At 37.8% G+C, this 23,298-nt stretch overlaps 1 protein-coding gene across 1 annotated transcript in view; it reads left to right on the forward strand.

Annotated features, from left to right (window-relative positions):
* CFAP47 (cilia and flagella associated protein 47) overlaps positions 1 to 23,298 on the forward strand; it is a 587,956-nt gene that overhangs the window by 301,158 nt on the left and 263,500 nt on the right. Inside the window, exons 41-45 of the mRNA XM_043569968.1 lie at positions 1,145 to 1,215; positions 2,703 to 2,848; positions 13,214 to 13,325; positions 14,076 to 14,302; positions 21,085 to 21,259. Of these exons, the coding sequence (XP_043425903.1) occupies positions 1,145 to 1,215; positions 2,703 to 2,848; positions 13,214 to 13,325; positions 14,076 to 14,302; positions 21,085 to 21,259 (731 nt within the window). The remainder of the gene's footprint in view (positions 1 to 1,144; positions 1,216 to 2,702; positions 2,849 to 13,213; positions 13,326 to 14,075; positions 14,303 to 21,084; positions 21,260 to 23,298) is intronic.

Consider the following 23,298-nt stretch of genomic DNA (forward strand, 5'->3'; position numbering starts at 1 on the left):
ATTGCTCTGCTTTTCTATTCATTATGAAAAAAATGACTGAAGGACTAGCAATTACAAGTATTGAACAAAATGAAGTTCTGAAATTATCTGAGGATTTTAATCAGGCATTCTACCCAGAGCTCCATTATTGAGATGGTGGTGGAACCATGCACTGAGAAATAAGCATTCTTTGTTGTTCTTTCCAATCTCTGTGTAGTCTCCCTTATAAATGCTAAATTATCTATCTAATATGTCTCTGATAGCCTTAAAGTATCTATCAAATGTTCAAATTACATAAAATATTGAACGGCCAATCAGAATGTCTGTGAGTTGAAGTAAAGCTGATAATAATTACAAGATGTGGTAAACCTTATTAAGAATGTTGTGGAAAGAAAAGGAGTGGAGAAAAGGTATCAATATGGTTAGAACTTGGAGATAGTCCATATATTTTACAGCATCATATTCAGGCGAAAGCAGATGACAAGGTTTTCATGTTCTCAGAAAAAAATCAGGCAAACCATATCTGAGAGCCTAGATGCTAATTGCCAGCTTGCTGAGCAAAGTAATCATGAATATTAAGAGGAGAGCAGTTTGGGGAAAATTGATGGGTTCTGGAAGATATGGAACCTTTCATGGGAGGCAGTTGCCACAGGCTATGATCTGCTAATTAATTTTCAGAAATGCAACCGGAGATTAAACAGCTGCCCATATCTCCTTCTGTCCTTATGGGAAAGAAGCAAATTGGAAACATCAGCTGAGAGAAGAGAATGTTTCAAGAAATCAAGTTCTAGAAGCCCTTTTGGAGAGAATACCTATGTAGTCCTAGGTTGAGACCACTACTTTGGGGTCCCAGGATTTGTTTATTGTTATTACTATTATTATTATCAAATGTTTCTCTGTCCAAAGTATTCAAAAGTGTTTTTTTACTAAATTTTACAAAACATTGGTGCGCATATGAATGATTGTTAGTTTCCTTTTTGCCTTTTCTTTTAAAATTTCTGAAACCATATACACATAAAGGTGACATATGAAATGTGTCTGTGGTCTTTGCAGATCATGTAGGTAGCCATAATTTTTAAGGACCTATCGGATTTAAGGAAGATTGAGAATTGTTTTTGAGTTTCCTTTGTGTGGTTCATGTTGTTCTCCTGTTTACTTATGACAGGGATGCTGGGAGTAGCCCTGAAAGTGGTGATGTTGAGAGTTGTTGGCATTTCTCAAACGCCTTAAAAACCTGTGAGTACCTCAAGGAAAAGCTTTTATTCGTCTTCACGTCTGACTTTTATGTGCAAAGTGTACTAGTGAATGAAATACTCAACAAAGCCTGGTTATGACAATAGACAGATTGGCAAGTTCAAGGTATCACTGTTGGAAGGAGAGGCCCAGGTGTTGGTCCTCAGCCTCTCATGTTCATGACCCTTTGCAGGACTCTGCCCACATCTTTCTTTTCACCGCCAATCCTAGTTTCCTTACCCGTACAATGAATGTATTTAGATAAATGACTTCGATGTTTCTTTTGGCTAATTCTGAACTGCTTAAACCCATTTGGATGGCAAGTATCACCATGTTTAAAATGATAAGGAGAACACACATTTACTTTGTTTCACAAAATAACTATAGATTTAGAACATATGAATGGAATATGGTTAGGACAGTGGATATAGGAATGTTCTGGTTATCTCTAGCTACAGAACAAGCCATCCCAAGTGTAGTAGCATTAAACAATTAATGTGTTAGCATTATTATCTCTCACACTTCTACAGTGACTGGTCTCAGCTAGACTCTTCTTTCTCAGGGTCTCTGGTGAAGTTAAGTCAGATGGAGGCTGGGCCTTGAGTCATCCCAAAGGCTTCCTTACTCACATGTCTGATGGTTAATACCTTTTGGCTAGGACCTCAAGTGGGACTGTTGGCCTAGACACTTACATGTGCCTTTTCATGTGGCATAGGGTTCTTCACAGGATGACAACTGCAAGTTAGCCAAGAAAGAGATGATTAGGAAGAAACTGTATTACATTTTTGCTCTAGTGTCAGAAATCACACTGCTGCATTCTAGCGTAATGTTCATTAAGATCAAATCACTAAGACTGCCCCACCATATCACCACATCCAAGGCAGTGTTGAAGAACATATAGACATGTTTTAAAACCAACAATATATACATATATATATATATCCAACTATATATATGTGTGTGTGTATGTGTATGTATATTTGTATGTATACATATTTGTGTGTATGTGTATATATATACATATACACATATATATATATGTATATATATATACATATATATGTGTGTGTATATATATATATATATATATAAAACATTCTTCTATTACCAGTTCAAGCTATTACACCCTGTTATGTGAACTATTACATAGTCCACAGAAAAAGTCGAAGATGGTAGGATGACCCATTTGCCATTTATATACGTATATCGGACTAATTGTAAATACTAGTGAAGTTCCCTTTGTAAAGAAATTATTTGTTAAGGAATCTTTAACTGAGGGTCATAATTACACATTATTTACGATCTCAAGCTTGTGCCAGTGTCGCCCACACTTTCATTACAAATGCGTGTGTCATCTAATTTGGCGTGCTAATGCTTTGAATATTTTTTAAATTCATTTGAAAACTTTAAGCACTAATTGAAACAGCTGCTTTATTTGAACAGCACTTATGAAATGATATGTAAACAAATTCTCCTTCATGTTTTGGTAGCAATTAAGTCCACTTTCATCAGAGAATTCTTCTGCTCCACTCATACTCTTCACCTGGGAGTGAAGAGGACTTCAAGCCTGGAGCTCCTGTTTCTTCCCTTTGACATGCACACGCGCTACTGTGTCATCATCCTCAGAAACAAAGCGGTGAGAACACGACTGTGGCAAGGGCTTGCATCATGGGCTGGCACTTTAATTGAGTAATCAATGCAGGTGACATGAAGGCAGAGCTTATCCTCACAAATAAGCAAAAAGTTACACTATTTGTGGGTAAAATTTATAATGTGGGGGGTGCCTGGGTGGCTCTGTCGGTTAAGCGTCCACCTTCAGCTCAGGTCATGATCTCACGGTTCATGAGTTCATGCGCCACATTGGGCTCTGTGCTGACAGCTCAGAGCCTGGAGCCTGCTTGGGATTCTTTCTCTCTGTCTCTCTCTCTCAAAAATAAGTAAATGTTAAAAAAAAAAAATAAAGAAAAAATATAATGGCTGCCTTAGAAAGTCCCATAGGAGCAGACTGGCTGCATGCCTAACCTCGCTGTGGCTCTGTCTGTATTAGCTTTATGTATTTGCATAACACATTGCCAAACACTGAGGGGCTTAAAACAGTACACATTTATTGTGTCATGGTTTTCATAGATCAGAGGTCTGGGCATGACCTAGATGAGCCCTCTGTTTAAGGTCTGTTACGTCTTCAATCAAGGGATCTACCAGCACTGGATTCTCTTCAGAGGCTCCATTGAGGAAGGAGCTGCTTCTAAGCTCTCTCAGGTTATTGGCAGAATTAATTTTCTAGTGGCTCTGGCATTCATGGAGCTTGTTTCTTTTTTTTTAATGTTTACTTATTTTTGAGAGAGAGAAAGAGACAGAGCACAAGCAGAGAAAGGGCAGAGAGAGAGGGAGACACAGAATCTGAAACTGGCTCCAGTCTCTGAGCTGTTAGCTCAGAGTCCGATGTGGGGCTCGAAATCACAAACAGTAAGATCGTGACCTGAGCCAAAGTCAGATGCTTAATCAACGGAACCACCTAGGCACCCCAAGGAGCTTGCTTCTTTAAAGCCAGCAAAGGAGAGAAAGTTGAGAGAAGGAAAAGAAGGATGGAAGAACAGAGGAAGGAAGAGAGTCAGAGAGAGAGAGAGAGAGAGAGAGAGAGAGAGAGACAAGACAGCCTTTAGAGGAAAAGTTTTATAGTATTATACCCTTCCAGAAAGAAACTGCCATATGTTGACCTGAGGAGGGAATTTATAACCCCTAGAAGATAGCCCCACATATATCAGTTATGTACCAATTATGTGCTATATTGAATGCAGATACAATGAAATAATGGTAATTGGAAAGAGGTATTATATTGACCTGGTGTCTACAGAATCATTTACACATGAAAAATAATATAGCCTACTAAATATGTAAAGAATAGTTTAACTGTACTTAAAATTACCATTTAGGAGGAAAAATGCTATTTTATATTAATGTTAAATCTTGTTTTATATTTTCCTTAAAAGAATCCAGGATTTAACTGAATAGCTGCTCTACATGATAATTTGTGAAAAATAGTGACTATAGTGTGACTAGTAGTTTAATCAAATGCCTCTTAATCCCTTTTTTATATTCATTTATAATACAGTCCCAGAAAATGCTAGGGTTAATTGTCAATAGCAGAGTAAGAAGGCTGATTTTATTATTTAAATTAAACTATTAGAATATGAATGTTTACTTCCATAAATTTTGTCTAAATTAATCAAAATATAATTACACTTATCTTGGCATCTCAACTTATTAAAACATGTCTTTTAATTACATATATTTTGTTGTCAGAAAAAATATTAAGGAAAACAGTAATCATGAAATTATATTGCTATCAACTGAGAAATAATGCCTTTAAACTAAAGTATTGCATTGAATTATAATGACTTATGTGGGGAAACACATCTATTAACTTACACATTCAATTTATTGCTAATTATATTGAAAAATGCAATTACACGCTTAAATAGATAATCAAACATCCAAGTCCACCTAGTTAGCTCCTGTTCTTATTAAGTGTGTGATAACTGCTTTGCCATTAAGAACCACCTGTTGAAAACCGTAAAGTAATTAGGCCTCAATTTGATAGCTTGCCATGTGTAAAACAGAAACATTTCTACCACCACGGCTATCAAGGAAATGCCATTAGTTTCATTTTGGCTGTTCCATTTGAACTTCCAAATAAAAAAATGAGATGACTTATGTAATAGCTGTTTGAAACTACAAACAGTTTACAAAATTTCCATCAATGTTCATAGAAATTCTTAGCCTAGGGGAAAAGCTACAAAATCCCTACAAATTCAAGCTATCCAATGCCAGAAATCTAAAGGCATTTCTGCTCATGCGTGGATGGGGGCAGATTGAATAGACGAAGGTGGAGTAGAAACAAGACCTAGTCCCTGAGGAATTACACCTGCTGGGACGAGGGCTTGACAGACCCACACACAAACCCTGCAAAGTACAAAGCAGTGTATTGACACAACCCTGGGGTTCTGTCTTTACTGTCATGCCTGTGTGATCATCTCTTCTATGTAGTCCTGGGTTCCTAAATAGGAAACCACCCATTTTTGCTGGGATCATCTGTGTGAGAAAGGCAGAGACATCAAGCAGGGATCCTTGATCTGGGGCCTGTGTTAAGACTGGATTCTATCCAGTTGCAACCATTTGCTGTGGCCTAAGCAGCCGTCTTTCACCAACCCATGAGCTTTTATATGGAACCAATCTAGACTTCTTCTCCCCCCTGGTAGCTTTATCTTGTAGTCCTTCATTGTCCTTTTCTGTCTACAGAACTTGGTCAAAACAAGTAGAAACCAAAGTCCAGGTATTGTTGACTTGAGGAAGCCAGGATGGGAATCAGCATATCTGAGCAACTTATGGAGATTGTCCCATTCCCACACGGGGGCCCCACATACCAAGGAGAGTTTCAGCCTTGCCAAACCAAATAACAAGTTGACAGAAGAAGGGTGCCTATGCCTAGGTAGACGAATGGGCAAAGCCTTCTTACTGTTTTATGGTCTACAGCAATTTAGTCTAAGGCTAAATCTTACCAGTTGTTAAATATATCGTATGTCAGTTTGTCCATCTCCCTTATGTTTGCATAAAAAAAGGGACCACTGATCTTTTTGCCCTGTCCCTCATTTCATTCTCCCTCAGGCTTCTGTGTCTTTCTGTCTCTGCTGCTGCAGAGATTAAGCTGGAAGTCTTTATCATATATATTTTTAGATATTCTATAATCAAAGTGCAACTATTTTCAATTGTCATTACTGTATAGATTTTAGTAATACTGATTTTTGTTTAATTTTATTGAATGTGAAAGTAAAAACATTATGGTAAACTCTTTACATAATTTAAATTTAGGCAAACTAATGTCAGTTTTATGAACGTTATTTTTATAACTGCTGGGGCTGAGTATCATTTGAGGGCGGTTTCTTTTCAAAAAAAAATTTTTTTTTTTAATTTTTTTTTTAAAATTTTTTTTTTTCAACGTTTATTTATTTTTGGGACAGAGAGAGACAGAGCATGAACGGGGGAGGGGCAGAGAGAGAGGGAGACACAGAATCGGAAACAGGCTCCAGGCTCTGAGCCATCAGCCCAGAGCCCGACGCGGGGCTCGAACTCACGGACCGCGAGATCGTGACCTGGCTGAAGTCGGACGCTTAACCGACTGCGCCACCCAGGCGCCCCTCAAAAAATTTTTTTTAATGTTTATTTTTGAGAGAGAGAGAGAGAGAGGGAGGGAGGGAGAGAGAGACAGAGCATGAGAAGGGGAGGGTCAGAGAGAGAGGGAGACACAAAATCTAAAGCAGGCTCCAGCTCTGAGCTGTCAGCACAGATCCCAACGTGGGGCTTAAACTCCTGAACTGTGAGATCATGACCTGAGCCAAAGTTGTATGCTTAACCAACCGAGACACCCAGGCACCCCACTTTTCTATGATTTTTAAAGGCAAGCCACATTTCATTCACCTTTTGATTTTTTATTCAGTTTGTTACAACTGCATTTTTTAAAGTTTATAAATTTTTTTAATGTTGATTTATTTTTGAGAGAAAGAGTCAGAGGGGAGAGGCAGAGGGGGCAGAAAGACACATAATCTGAAGCAGGCTCCAGGTTCTGAGCTGTCTGCACAGAGCCAGACACAGGTCTTGAACCCACAAACCATGAGATCATAACCTGAATTAACATCAAGAGTCTACTGCTTAACTGATTGAGCCACCCAGGTGCCCCTTTTTTGGAGTTTATTTATTCATTTTGAGAGGGAGAGAGAGAGAGCAAGTGGGGAGGGGCAGAGAGAGAGGGACGGAGAAAATCCCAAGCAGGCTCTATGCTGTCAGCACAGAGCCCAATGTGGGGCTCGAACCCACAAACCAGGAATTCATGACCTGAGCCAAAATCAAGAGTCGGCCACTTAACCAGCTGAGCCACCCAGATGCCCCTACAACTGCATTTTTTGTTGTTGCTGTTGTTTTGCTAACTACACTCCTCCCCATACCCCTGAGTTTTTTACCAGGGAAGCAGAGAGAAATTGAAATCCCATCTGGGCCATAAACACTATGAAACATTTACTTATCTTATGATGCCTGCTGACATTTTGGAGGCAGGTTAAGTGAACTTTAAACTCTAGATCATTGTGGTAAATGTTCACAAAACTACACTAGTTTGAGCCCCCTCCATGCAGCAAAGCCTTCTCCCACTTGACCCATCCTCCTTTCTGTGAGACCATCATCCTGCAATTAACCCTGCAGCCTTTGTCTTTTTTTTTTTAATTTTTTAATGTTTATTTATTTTTGAGAGAGAGAGAGAGAGAGAGCACAAGCATGAGCTGGAGAGGAGCGAAGAGAGGGAGACTCAGAATCCGAAGCAGGCTCCAGGCTCTACACTGTCAGCACGTGGGACTCAAACCCACAAACCATGAAATCAAGACCCAAGCCAAAGTCAGACACTTAACGGACTGAGCCACCCAGGCACCCCAGCCCTGCAGCCTTTTTGAAGAAAAACATGAGAAGAAAATGAGGAAGATAGTGAAATTTTAGTTGAATAACTCAATTATATTGTTACAATCACTGTTATTGAAAGCAGGAAGGTAATGAGCAGAGGCATGACCTGATTTCATCTTTGTTTTAGAAAGCATCTCTGGAGCGAAAACAAAGAGTAGATTAAGAGTTGGAGAAAGAGACTGGAGATCAAGGGACTGGTTCAGAGACTCTTGTAATCTATGACACCACTCCACATATCTCTGTTCTCTCTTGCCTTCTGCTTTTTGCATACTAGCAATAAAGACAGAAGGATGTGAAAAAGCAATGGTGAAAGAAGAGGTGATGATGTTGGATTTGGGGGAAGGAGCAAGGGGACAAGAAAGAACTGCAAAGGTGATGATATCAAGATCAATATTGGGGTACCTGGGTTGAGTGTCCAAATCTTGGTTTTGTCTCAGGTCATGTTCCCAGGGTCATGAGATTGAGCCCCATGTCAGGCTCTGGGCTGGGCCTGGAGCCTGCTTAGGATTCTCTCTCACTTTCTTTCTCTCTCTCTCGCCCCCCCCCCCCGCCTCTCTTGAGACCCCACTCTCTCTCTCTCTCACACACACACACACACTCTCTCTCTCTAAAATAAAATTAAAAAAATTTTTTAATATTAAAAAAGATTAATCTTAATGACAGTTTGCATGATGTTCGCAGTTGAAGGGAAGCAAATTTTCATTTACTTACAGAACAATTGATAGCAAATAAATGAACAGCAATAGAAACTATTCTGAGAAAGACAGTGATAAAGACAGAGTGATTGTCAATCCCATTGCTTCCATAATTTCTAGAGTCTAGGCCCAGCTTCCTATTATTTGACAAGATGTTTTTGTACAATATACCATATATTTTTATTAAACAATTCATATTTTGTGCCATGTAAATATATGTTGCTTTCTCAAAATGTCGGAAATAATCACTCAAGCATACAATTAAGACTGTGTTGAAATTGTTTTAAGAAAGTTGTGCTTTTTAGGGGCGCCTGGGTGGCGCAGTCGGTTAAGCGTCCGACTTCAGCCAGGTCACGATCTCGCGGTCCCTGAGTTCGAGCCCCGCGTCGGGCTCTGGGCTGATGGCTCAGAGCCTGGAGCCTGCTTCCGATTCTGTGTCTCCCTCTCTCTCTGCCCCTCTCCCGTTCATGCTCTGTCTCTCTCTGTCCCAAAAAATAAATAAACGTTGAAAAAAAAAAAAAAAGTTGTGCTTTTTAGTGCAAGCATACAGATCTCTTTATACATTTTCTTTTTACCCTTACTGAGTCTCCTAGAACAATCATTCTATGAAGAATAGAATTTAAAAGAACAGTGATTATTCTTACTGGTCAGTTTCACATTATAATTATGGTAATGTCAAAGAGCCACCTACAATGATAAATGTTCTCTAGTGTATGAATCTAACATTTTAGAGTTTTAACTTAGTTCTCATGTGCCTGTTTAGTCATCAAAATAATATAACATTGTTCAGCCAGTTCAAACAAATTATAAAACCTAGCAAAATCTAGGCCCAAGATTGGAGAATAAGTAGAATTTTAAGACCTGTGAAACAACATGGGGGTTTTCTGTATAAAATGCTTTTTATTTTTTCTCTAAAGATTAAGGTTGTTTGGGTCTGGAGGGCACCCATGACATGTCCAAGGTTACCCAGCTAATTAGTAGCAGAGCTGGGATTAAAACTTTTCTGCCAATTCATTGTTTGTGTTCCTCATTTCTAGGTCATTAACAGCTGGTCTTGTAAATTTGCATGCAACTGTGTTATTTGAGGACTACATTTAACTAGATACACAAGAAGAACAAAATGTCTTTTGTGAGGGTTTCTCACAGTGGACAATGGGCTTTGGCATCCTTCTGGAAAATATAATAAAAATCTAAGTAAACATCCTGACTGTAAATATGAAATTAAGGGCAGAAAGGAAATTTAATAGACTCCTAGAATAACTCACATTGATACGTGTCTGTTATGTGTCAGATCATTTCATTTCCCTTGTCACAGCCTCCAGACTTGGAATGTAAAGGGCTTCTCCACTTTAAAGGAGTTGTTTATTGCATTTGTATTCCTTTCCTGGTCTGATTTTATTGCCAGAAGAGTAGAGTGAAATAATTAGACGATACCGCAGTTGATTTTCCTGAACAATTTTCTGACACAGGCATTATTTTCAATTATATTAAGTTACTTTTTAATAAAAAAGAACACTGAAAGTGAACAAGTTAGACAAAATAGTTTTTGAGAAATGATAATGTATCGTCTGAATAAGATGTGGCATTAAATGGAATTGAACAGAGTTTTAGTTACTGATATTTCATGGCTAGGAGGCTTTTTATCATTTTTTTCTTTAATGTTTATTTTTGAGAGAGAGAGAGAGAGAGAGAGAGACAGAACGCGAATTGGGGAAGGGTAGAGACAGAGGAGACACAGAATCTGAAGCAGGCTTCAGGCTCTGAGCTGTCAGCACAGAGCCTGAAGCCGGACTTGAACCCTTGAACCATGAGATCATGACCTGAGCTGACGTCAGATGCTCAACCTACTGAGCCACCCAGGTGCCCCTGTCATTTCTATTTAAGGGAAATATTCTAGCAAATAGCACTTTGCTCCTTTTGGATCAACACCCATGAGTTGGTAGTTATTTTCTGCAGCTAGAGACCAGGTTTCATTCAGGCACACATTTAAGAAAACATGTAATTCTGATAACTTTATACTCACCGAGTCTAATTTCTTATGAATACTATATTTTGGGTAAAACAACTGATTTTTTTAGATAAAAATAAAAATGAGAAAAAAGTAAAATAAAAGTGAAAACTGAATACATTGTTTTTTCTGGTCGCTATTGAACCTTTGTACTTGAATTATCATTGAAAATTTCATCAGTAGTATTGACCACTCACTTGTGTTTGGAATAAAACATGCATACACAGAAAACCCATTTCAGATGGCTAGGTTAGATTTATATTTGCAAAGTACAAGGTTGCTTAGGAAATATTACTCTATGAAAATTTCATATAATGTACTGTTTATTACCAGGAGTGCATGGATTTAAATGCTAAACAATTTAAAACATTCAAAGTTTTCCATATTTCTTTTTTCAGCATGAAGTGAAGATAATTATGGGTCATAATTAATAAAATTCTATGGAACATTATCACATGAAAGTAAATTATAGTTAATTTATTATAAACAAATCCCAATTGGGGAAGGATAATGAAGCTGTAAATAAATTGACCTCACAACCAGAAATGGTTTATTCTTATATTGTTTCCAGATTCACTTTCAGTGTTTGCCATTTCTCTTGTTATCTAGGATATTTACAATATTTTGGAATATGTATTTTTATTACGTGATCAGTTTTCTTTTATATCATTTATGTACGCTCTCTCTGGAGTAGTCTCTCAGACATACAGTTAATATTGTTTTAAGATTGTAGGGTAGTTCAGACCAGTGACAAGTCCCAGCTTGGAAGCTAAGTTTGTTTTCTTTTGCTTTGTTCATAGTTAGTTGCATGCCTGTTGTAAAGCCATTCTGGTAGAAGGTTCTTCTGCATTGTATGGCTTAGCCCTAAATTTGCCAGTGCTCATTTTCATTGATCCTGTCAGGTCTGGACCCCACTCCAGATCTCTAGAGTCAGACCTGCATTTTCACAGGTGATTTATATGTCATGAAAGTTTGGGAAGCTATGCCCTCAAAGAATGGTTCCTTTCCATTTAGAGTGATCTCAAAGGGTTAGATTCCTGATATGTGTTACCTCATTGAGTCCTTACCACATCTTTACTATCATTCTATTTCTTAAGATGTAAGCATTTTTTTAAAGCCTTTATTATGGAAAATATAAAATACAATTGTAGAAATAAAACTGCAATAAATCCCCCTGTACCTTTCTCTCATCTTCAACAGTGCAGGACCTAACACGTTACATTGTTATAATGACCCAAATCCCAATTATCACATAATTTTATTCACAAATAATTCAGAAAGTGTCTCTATAACAAAAAGATTTTGGTTTTTTGACATAACCATGATACCATTATTACTAAATATATTGTAAATTTTTTTCTTAACATCCAACCACAAGGCATTGTTCATATTTCCCTGATTGTCTCATGATTGTACATTTTTTCTGTCACTTTCTTTGTCTTTGTTTGAACTGTAGGGGAGGAAAAATAATTTTTCTTCCGCCCTTCTGAATTATTGCCTGAGACTCTTATAATAAAAGATAGATTAACAAGAAAAAAATAGACATTAACATGTATACCTCCTGTATTCATGAGAGATACCCAAGGAAAAATGAATGACCCCTCAAGGTGGCTTAGAATTCAGGCTTAAATACCATCTAAATAGGGAAAGGGGAGAAGGGATGTTGGCCACTTAGAGGGGAGTAAATGATTTTTAGGAAAGATGAATGGGCCCTTAGAAGAATAGATGGGAGACATGATACTTTGTGACAGGTTGTCACTGTACAGTGTCAACTTCTAGTCTCTTCTTCTGATAAGAGTTAATCCTTGGTTGATGAAACTCTTAGGAAGGGAATTTATGATACTTGAATTTCTTTTGGAGGATCTGTCTTTATGCAGATAAGGCGAGTTCAAAGAAAGCCTCTCTTTGCATTTGATATCTTTCAAGTGCCTACAACTCAAAATTATCAATATACCAAAGCAACACATTCTGGCGTGACATTTTCTGCTTCCCTTCAGAATCAAGATCTAAATAATATTCATCCACTAGGATTGTATGATGTCTCTTGAGACTCCCTGTCTCCTCTTCCTTTTCTTTTAATCTCTAGATTTCTAAAATATACTGTTTTTTTTTTTCTTTTTAATCATCCCATTTCACAGAGGCCGAGACTGAAAGTCAGAGATGTGGCAAACTTGCCTGAGGCTTAGTAGCTAGTAAGTGACAGTACCAGAGTTGAAACCAAGCCTGTCCGTCTTTATAGATCTTTGCTTATATTATGTTGCTGCCCCTGCACTGACCCCACTTTTATTTTCACTCTCTCTGTTTAGTCTTCTGCATTTCTTGCCTAATTACTCTAAAAGGTCTGCACACCCTCATACGCTCCTTTTGAAAGCTTGCACTTTAAAATATAGACACTTGGGGACTCAGACATCCTGCAGAAGTGATATCACTCCCCTCCAACAATAAATTACAGAATGAAGGAAAAAATATTTCTTTCTTCCTTGATTGTTTATGTGATTTAAGCTAGCAGTCTGCCAAGGATATTCACAGCTACAAAGATCAACTGCTGTCAGTGCTATCCTGGTGCCTTCTTCATCCTCCTCGCTGCTCTGGGTGCATACAAAGTTTCCCCCACACTGTGGGAGGACTAATATTTAAGCCTTACCTCTCGCCCCTCATTTAGGGCTTACGTTGCTTAGCAATGCACAATGCATGGATGTTTTTATAGTATACAGATTTTTCTCACAGCAGAAAGATTTTTCCTAATTTTTTCTGAGCTTTTGGAATTTAATATCACTGTGTGGTTGTATTTTAGATTGGAGAATTAATTTATGTTGTGGAAGGAAAAGGTACGATCCCATTGCCTTCCAGCTTCCACCCAACGAATTCCTCAACTCCACTTGACTACAGCAGTTCTCCAGAGGAAGGTAGAGTATACGTGTGTTTTATTTCATTTAAAATGTCAAGGGATGGGACTGTTCCTCATATAGTCATCCAAGCATACTCCTAGCAAGTTTTTCCAGAAATAATTAGGTTTTAAAAGGATTCCTTTTAACTTTATTATGTCAACATCCATGGAATAGAGCACCAGTTTAACAATGAATGTCAGTGGTGATTTTTTTTAAATCCTTATTTTTTCATTCTTTGGATAAATATTGAAATTTGGCATTCGAAGTATTTACTCACCAAATTTTCAGTTTCCTGAATAGTTTGGAAATCACTGTACTCCCAAATTGTATATATTGTAATATATTACCTGAACTGGCACCCTGAATTTGTACCCTCCATTCTAAAGTGTAAGGTTGTTAGCGGAAGAAAAAGACAGTTTTTGCCAGTCTCTGACAGATGTCTTTACATTTATTTCTACTTCCCTTAGCTTCCAATCACTGATAGCACAATGATCGCTTCATGTTTGAACATGCTGGTATTTCTATGAAAGAACCCTTTGAGTTCTTTTGAGCATTCTTTTTAGAGATACCAGCAAAATATCTTTGATTCCTGAAGACTTACTCTTGAATTACTGAATTAGGACTACTCAAAATGAGTTACCTGTGTTACTCTAGTTAATGAAGGTCACACCTGCAGTTTTATATTTCCAACCTTCCAAGTCCATCCTGAATAGCATGGTCAAGAGCATAAGTGATCATTGAAGCATTACATGTTTTTGCTTCCCCTAGTGTTAAGTAAGGACAGTCCTGTTCTGTATTTGAAATGTGAGCTCCGTCAGGTCTTGGATGTGGACCTTAAGTTGCCACTGACTAATGAAGCCAAGGAGAAGGCCTTGGCTTTTGCAGCACAGCAGCAGATGTCGGATATAGAGTATGAGCGACGGTTGATCACAGGCACTCTGGAGAGCAGTAGTGTTCGCGTGGCCATCGCCCTCCTGGGGCTGACAAAGATTGAGGTGAGAATGGAGGACAGATGATGCACTTTTTTCTCCTTTTAAAAATATACAGAGTTGTTAATCATAACATTTTGACATAGAGAAATGATGAATGCTGGTTTTCCCCAGAAGGATGGCTCGGTAGCTTTTTTTTTTTTTTTAACCACATTAAATAAATCTGAAACAAAGTGTTCTATTAATGTTAGCATGAGTGCTGATTTAAAAAATTTTTTTTTCAACGTTTATTTATTTTTGGGACAGAGAGAGACAGAGCATGAACGGGGGAGGGGCAGAGAGAGAGGGAGACAACAGAATCAGAAACAGGCTCCAGGCTCTGAGCCATCAGCCCAGAGCCCGACGCGGGGCTCTAACTCACAGACCGCAAGATCGTGACCTGGCTGAAGTCGGACGCTTAACCGACTGCGCCACCCAGGCGCCCCAAGTGCTGATTTTAGTAGTAATAACTAGATTACTGGTGACTTTGCATACTAGTAATTTTAGGCATTACGGTGTAATTGCTTCATTCCCAGTTGTCCTCTGTTCTGACTACACATTAGAATGCCCTGAAGAACTTAAAGTAAGGGAAGGCAGGGTGGGGAGGAACATGTTCTGCAAGTTGTCCAGGATATTCTGTGCATCCAGAGAGGGTCATCCCTGCGGTCAGACTACCAGGCTGAGAATCCAGACTCTGACACTGTCTACCTGTGTAACTGTGGGCTGATTCCTTAAAAATCAATCTTCAATTTTTGTACTTTTAATCTGAAGATAGTGGTAATTGACGGAAGCTAAGTGAGACAATCACATAAAATGCTTACCACATTACCTATTATATAAAGTGCTCTATGTATGGCATTGTTGTTCTTGTTATTATTACTGTTACTGTGGACTCTGTTATTCTATCTTGAACTCTATTTATAAATGGAGTTCGGTACAGTCGAACCTCCACAGAGGCAACAAAGCGATTCTTTAAAAATGTAAACCAGATCACATTGTTCTGCTGCACCCATTCCTCTGTTGGCTCTCCAACTCATTCAGAATAATACCCAACATCCTTAGCATGGTCCTCAAGACCCTCCCGGACAGTCCCGCCTCTTCCCTGATCTCACCTCTACTGGAGCCCATTCATTCATGTCACTCCCTCAGCACAGGCCTCCTTGCTGATGTTCAAATGCCCAAGGCATGCTCCCCATGCCCCCTGCACTTCTGAGGTTTAATTTCCCTAGACATTACAGGCTACTTCCCTCAATTACTTCAGGCCTGCTAGAATTATGCTTGTATTATGAGATTATGCTTGTATTTTTTAAAAAATTATTTTGTATTTTTTTAAAAGTATTGCTTACATCGACCAGGCACTTTCCAAATACCACATTTCCTTCAGTTTTCTCTATAGATAGCATTTATCACCTGACATTAATATATTTATTTGTTTACTCATTGTCTATCTCCAGCAAGGGAATTTGTGCAAAGACATTTGTTTAGTTAACTCTCATATCACCAGTGCCTCAAAAAGTGTGCTGTGCCAAAGGTAGTCACTAAATCTTCCATCAGTGAAGGAATAAATGGTAAATGTTTTCATCCTTGCTTGAGAATTACCTTCATTTGCATATATTACAACAAAATACTTGGCATTGTAGGATTTCTTTTTTTATTTGTCAGAATGCTAGAATCAGTACGGCATAAGCACAGATCTCCAACATTTACTGATGGTATTTTAGGGTTGACCTGAACTTTTTTAAGTTCTGATTAGCTCAAAAATATCAAGGCCTGAGATTCTCACACCCTCTGGACTGACCCATTTACGGACTCCATTCACGAAGCTGTTGGCTCTATTTTAGCTCATACCAACATGCTTACTTCTGTGAAAGAGCAGTGAATTTGGGAAGGTTTTGTTCAACTTGCAGTACAGTATTACAATAGAAATGCTTGATATGTGGCCATTTCAAATTTTAACCCTATCACAGTGTGTTCTCTCACTCTCTCTTTCCTTTTAAATTTATTTTCAGCATTCTTACCTCTTAAGAACACATTTTATTTAAATGAGAAATGCTGGAGGGAGATGGATTTTGTCGGTGGATCCCCTTTCTACTATTTATGCATGTATATAGTTTCTATTTTTCTCCCTCTTCTTTTAGTCATCTCTGTAATCCAGCAGACATTTTGTGTTTATTATTGTATTTGTCAAATTATGTTTTGTATAGTATATATTTTTATATTTACCTGTTTCTCTAGGATTGTGGATTCCTAGAAATCTAAAAATCGTTATGATGTGTTTTTATTTACCCCTAATTGTCGTGTGCATGAGACATGCTCTGCCATTGTTTAATTGAATTGAATATGTGCTTGAACAAACAAATAACGTTTTAAACCTGAGGTTTTCATATCTATCCAGGTTGCCTCATAGACTGATTTTTCACAGTCTGAGCCATCTTGTGTACTTACCCTTGTCTACTTAACCACATTTGCAGGATAGGCATCTGTGTGTGTGTACGTCTCCCAATTGGTTGCTGGAAATAACAACAACATAATGATAATTTATGAAAAACCCTTGCCTTTTTTAAAATTAAAATTGAAATGTTTTAAATAGCCTCTAAATTTAAAAATTAAAAGTTTTTTTTTACCTGAAGATTACTATTTTCTTTGAATTCTGTGAATATCACACATCTTTGATTTCAGCCAAAACTTACCAGATGCACAAAATAAGTAGAGAAGGGTTGAATGTGCCAGTTTAAGAAAACCAGCTGCGGCAAATCAGAACTCACAGATGCATCTTATTCTGTTCATCCACATCTAATCATAAAGGGTTCTTTTCAAGTGCAATTATCAGTGCACTCTTGAACCATAATAATGCTAATAATTTTTACAGCGGAACAGTAAACAAGATTAATTTTAAAAAGACTCTCTCCTTTTATAGTGTTTCACACCTTTTTTCCAACATGCTTTTATGTGCACTTTGCAAATTATTTCAGTGACCCCATGGAGAAACATAAAGGAGGTAGAGTTCCTCTTTAATACAAAAAAAGAAATGACTGAGGCATAAACAAAAAAAAAAAAAAAAAAAGAAAAGACTTATGTTGCCCTCACTGACAGGGTAGCAATTACAGCCCAGATCATGGTAGAGACATTGTTGTATTTTAAAGCTGAGAAAAGAAATCAAGACACTCAGAGACACGTAGTCCAACCTCTTACAGACCTGCAAACCAAACATCTGAAGTAGTAAGATGGTAACCTAAGGTCACACCAGTGATTTGTGACGGAATAGAAATGAACCCAGGTTTTTACCCCCTAGTCCATTACTCTTTTCCTTCCCCTGTATAGTGTCCAAATGATATATTCACTTCATTAGTCAATGAAATTGACTAATGAAATAAAAGTCTAGAATGCACTGTTATAGCATAAAATAATCGCATAACAAAATCTAAAATCAATCTTGGTATAAATCTGTTTAGAACTAAATCTAATTGAATAAATGTAATTCCTTTTCTACCAAAGAAAAGTGGCATATCTAATTTTTTTTTGGTATACAACCATGTGGAATTTGAATTTTTGAAATATTTATGAAGTAATAGCAAATTGATATATCTACTTTATATACTGTGAGAGACAGGATCTTTTGTCAGAACCATGAATTTCTGCCACTTCACCACTTAGCATTCGTTTATTGAATTCATATTCTATTGGTCATTACTAAATCAACTCTAATGATATATTCAGAGACACTGGAAAGAAAACTTACAGGGTAGTTTCCTTGTATTTTCTCAAGTTCATGTTTTAAAAGCCATGCCATATACCCTGGGATAAATGGTAGAAAAAAATCATTGAAATTTAGAATTTAATAATATGTTTAAAAAAGGAAATCTGGGTATCTGGGTGGCTCAGTCAGTTGAGTGTCTGACTCTTGATTTCAGTTCAGGTCATGATCTCATGCTTCATGGGATTGAGCCCCATGTCAGGCTCTGTGGAGCCTGCTTGGAATTCTCTCTCTCTCTCTGCCCCTTCCCCGCTTGTGTGCTCTCTCTCTTTCTCTTTCTCTCCCTCTCTCTCAAAATAAATAATCATTTAAAAAAAAGGAAATCTAAAAGATCTGCTTGGTGAGAATTCAGAAAGGTAAAGGCAATGGTTTTTGTATTTGTATAATTTAAGTGCACTATAATCATGAAGTAATCCTATTGATACTGTCAAAGATAAACAAAGCTAGATACTAGTTACAGCAGTAAGGAGAGACTTTATTCATTAACTGTTGAAACAGGGAGAAGGATCCAGCATGAACTGAACTTAAATTTGTACAGAAGAAACTGAGAGTTTTAAAGGGAGGGTGAGAAACTAACGAAGGAAGCTGGGAACTTAATAATAATGAGCAGAGTCAGGGAAGTGGACATTTATAAGTGGGAGGGGGTTGGTCACTGTGATCTGGATTTGTTCATTGATGCTTATCTGCAGGAGAAATGAACTTCTAGGATCTTTATAACTGGAGACAGTGGTACAAATTAGAATGAGGTACCTACCTGGCTGCGATTACTGTTTCCTTGATTGCATTCTGAGGACCTTGAAAAGACAGTTCTAGGTGGTAGAAAACTTATCTCAAAAAGGAGAGAGAAAAATGGAGACAGTGCAATGGGTGGAGGAGGAAGAAAGGATTTATAATAGCCAGCTTTTTAAAGTAACTGTTCTAAAGGGGGTTCAGGGTATATCTACCTATCACCAGGTTTTGGCTGGAACAAACAGTATATTCTGGTGGCAGCATTGAGCTCCTTCAGGTAGGCAGTTTTTTTTTTAATTTTATTTTTTTAATGTTTATTTATTTTTGAGACAGAGAGAGACAGAGCATGAACAGGGGAGGGTCAGAGAGAGAGGGAGACACAGAATCTGAAGCAGGCTCCAGGCTCTGAGCTGTCAGCACAGAGCCCGATGCAGGGCTCGAACTCACGGACCGTGAGATCATGACCTGAGCCGAAGTCGGACGCTTAACCGACTGAGCCACCCAGGCGCCCGAGGTAGGCAGTTTAAGGGGAAGTGGGATCATCCAAGGGTTATGGCCTTGAATTGTTAGAAACTATGTCAGTGCTTGTTCAAGTCTACGTGTGTGTGTGTGTGTGTGTGTGTGTGTGTGTGTACGTGCGCGCACGCATGCGCGTGTGGGAGGGAAGGGGATAGGCAGAAAAAAATCATTTGTACTGAAAGTCTGCAGTTATTGTAGGCCAAGGTTGAGGCCTACTGAGTAAAGGGCTTGGAGGACTCTGACTAGAGTTTGGCCAAGAAGAGAGTCTATGTCAATATACCATTACTCAGTGACTTAAAGATATAGAAGGCAGATGATATACATTTAGATTAAAGAGCTAATTTCTGATGTGAATAATTTGTTCACAGTGACTCGAAAAATGAACCAAACACCAACAATGATAAATGTAAATGAATTAATTTGTTTTTTAATTGACGTGATTTTAGTTTCCAAAGTAAAGTAGTTGAAAAATGTCACTTTGTAGAAAAAAAAAAATTCCTGTGGAGTTTATAGATAACAAACCCGGTGAATGAAGAAGATTGCTGATGGCACTAACATTTATTTTTGTTGAGTAATGATACTCTGACCAGGATCATGATAATGATGATGACAGTGATGATACTAATAGCAAACATTTACTGAGTACCCAAAATATGTTCCAAGGACCTGGATTTTGTTTTCATTTTAAATATTCACACCAGGGATAGGCAGTGTGTACTTTTATTGCCCATATTTTACAAATGAGGGCTTTGTGGCTTTGGTTATAGCCTGACCAAACTTATTTAGAGTTGGGTTATAAATGCAGGTTACTCTGCCTTTAAGTGTGCATGGTCTAACCATTGGGTTGTGCTATGTTAGCAGTAGAGCATCCAAATAAAAATAAATGATCACCTACCTCTGTGCTTTGCATTGCTTGGTTCACACCTAGAGAGCCAGCTTTCTCTTCATTGTTCCATTTTAGGAAGGACAGTATTGAACTAGATTGTGTTTTGAGGATCATATGCATGATGGTGAGTTGTTGTCACCCCCATTATATAAGAAGTGGCTGAAGGGACTAAAAATATCAAACCTGTGTAAAATGTATGTTTGGAATGGGAGAGGGAGAAAGAAAAAAAGGTAGGTTTGGGTGTCTGTGGAGGGGCAGGACCTAATATACATATATGTATATGTACATGCACATATACTTACAAAATTGTCATTAGCAAAAGAGAGGGGATCATGTTTTTTTTCTTTCTTTTTTTTTTCTTGAGAGAGAGAGAGAGAGAGAGAGAGAATGAGCAGGGGAGGGGCAGAAGAAGTGGGAGAGGGAGAACCCCAAGCAGGCCCCACACCCAGCAGGGAGCCCAACAGGGGTCAGGATCTCACAACCATGAGCCAGAATCAAGAGTCAGACCCTCAACCAACTGAGTCACCCAGGCACCCCTAACTGTAGTTCTCATAAGAACTAGAACTGATGGGTTAGATTTTAAGCAGCACAGGGATCAACTCAAGGAAGAAAGTACTTTTTCAATGCCATTCACCAGTGGAATTGGTTTTTCCCCGTAGCAACGAATTCAATACGGAAAGGATTACAGCAAGGGGCATTGAGCATGTCTTAATAAAGGATGATTCCATTGATTGTATAAAACATGTTAGTGTTCTCTTCCACCATTTAAATAATACTATGTCTAAAGAAAAGAACTAATTAATCCGTTGGTGGATTTTTTTTTTTTTCACAAATAAGGGGTCTAAGTATAAAATGCTTTTTTGTGTGTGTTTTGGAGGTAAAGGCTAAGAGAATTACATTCCAATGATTGTTTATTTGCAGACTTGTGTTCTCTTTACTACCTCAAAGTTGAAGAAGCCTAAGTCTATTTCATACACAGCAGAACTGAGCCTTCCAGAACATTTTGATATCCCCAAGAAAATCTACATTCCTCAGATTCCAGAAACTCAAACTAAATTGACTCAGCCTCAAGGAATTCAACCTGCAAATAAAACAGGTAATCAGTACCATGGGGACTACAATATTTTGTTCTGTCCCAGGAGCTGTGAAAGACTAAAATTTAGAGATTATCTCTACTAATAGGATGTTCATAATATAATTGAAGAGATGGTTCATTGTATATATATGGTATTGAATATTTTGCATTATAAATAACCAACTTACTCTAATACAGTAATCTAAGTTATGTACTGAAGTGCTAAATTGCTGATACTGAAATCTGTAGACCTGTTGTTACTCTTTGTTAAGGGGTGGTTGTCCGATACAGATAGCTAAGTACACTTTGAGAAAGGCGAGCTCTTGCTCTGACAGTGTACTAGGTTGTAGCAGTTGTGCTGGAGTCAAGGTTCAGGTTAGCTTTTAAGGATAGGAGAGATATTGGTAGCAAAGGCATATCAGGAGAACAGGTGTTATTTATGAGTAATTTATCTTTGATCTGGACTAGGACGTTTAGTAGTTGAATACTTACTCTTGGTCTCCTGATCCCCTTTTATTCTGTTATTCTAATTATGAAGGACCAACCCAGATTTAATAGACTATTAATAAATTTACATTATTAAATGCAAGCAATAAGATGTAAACAGTGTGACTAAGCAACTTAAACTATCCAAAATTAGGTTTCTTTTCACTTCTTTCCAAGCTGGTAGATAATAATAGGATTATAATTTCTTTACTAGGGCTATTCCTACAATGTATCATAACTCCAGTGTCATGGATTCTACTTTATATTGTTGCTAACTTAGGTTTTGTTTTGTTAAATTTTCCTTTTTTCCTTTCCTGTGGCTTTTTTTTTTAAGTTTATTTATTTATTTAGAGAGTGAGTACACACAGATGGGGCAGGGGCAGAGAGAGAGAGAGAGAGAGAGAGAGAGAGAGAGAGAGAGAATCCCAAGTAGGCTCCTCACTGTCAGTGCAGAGCCCAATGTGGGGCTCGAACCCACGAACCATGAGATCATGACCTGAGCCAAAGTCAGACACTTAAACAACTGAGCCACCCAGGCACCCCTCCTGTGGCTTTGTGTTAACTATAAAATGTTTCTAAATCCAAAAGGTGGTTACACATCATAATGTCACAAGATCATCTGTTCATTTTGCCTTCCTAGGAGATCTAAGATCCCAGATTCAAATGCTAAGTGGCCAAGCAGATAACAAGGATTTATTAATTAGGTCTTGTCTCAGACAAGAGGGATGATGGAGCCTACCATAGACTGGAGAGTATGTGCCCCATCTAAACATTCAAAATAATAAAAAATAAACAGAAAAGCTTGAGTTTATGCAATAACTGTGAGGGCATGTTTGACTTATTAGCTGTCAAGCTGGTGACAGCTCTTAAGTGAAATTTTTGTCTTTTTAATCTTTTCAATGTACTATTAAATATTTTTAAGTGCTCATTTATTTTTAGAGAGAGAGAGACAGAGGTAGAGAGCAAGAATCCCAAGCACGCTCTGTGTTGTCAGTGCAGAGCCTGATGTGGATCTCGAACTCACTAACCTTGAGATCATGACCTGAACTGAAATCAAGAATCAGACGCTTAACCAAATGAGCCACCCAGGTGCCCCTGTGCTATTAAATTTTTAAGTGGAGAATTTATTAGGATAATTTTTTACCCCCTTTGAGATAACTGGATAAAACTGTGTATTATAAGCCCAGCTAGGATTCCCAGCCCAAACAATTCACTTATTCAGCCATTCACTCAACACTGTTGAGCATCAATTCCTTTGGGAAAAATGATGAAAATTGGCATATTAAAATGCTGTTTAATTATAAATAAGTATGAAGTTATCTATATTTAAAAATCTTTCACTTAGATAATTTTCAAAGGCTAATATATTTCTCTCATGTAATTGTTAACTGTGTATTTGAGTAAGAAGATATTGTGAGAATTAAGAAAAATAGAACTGTAAATTTTTTAAAAGATCATGCAGAAAAGTTTTAAAATGTAATTTGCATATTGTGGTTCCTGTCTAACTTGATTTTCTAGGCAGTTTGCTTTGTAGAGCTTGTAGCCCAGGTTTCTGTTTCAGCAACCTTCAGCAT

Source organism: Prionailurus bengalensis, chromosome X (assembly GCF_016509475.1).
Source record: "Prionailurus bengalensis isolate Pbe53 chromosome X, Fcat_Pben_1.1_paternal_pri, whole genome shotgun sequence".
NCBI classification, from domain to species: Eukaryota; Metazoa; Chordata; class Mammalia; order Carnivora; family Felidae; genus Prionailurus; species Prionailurus bengalensis.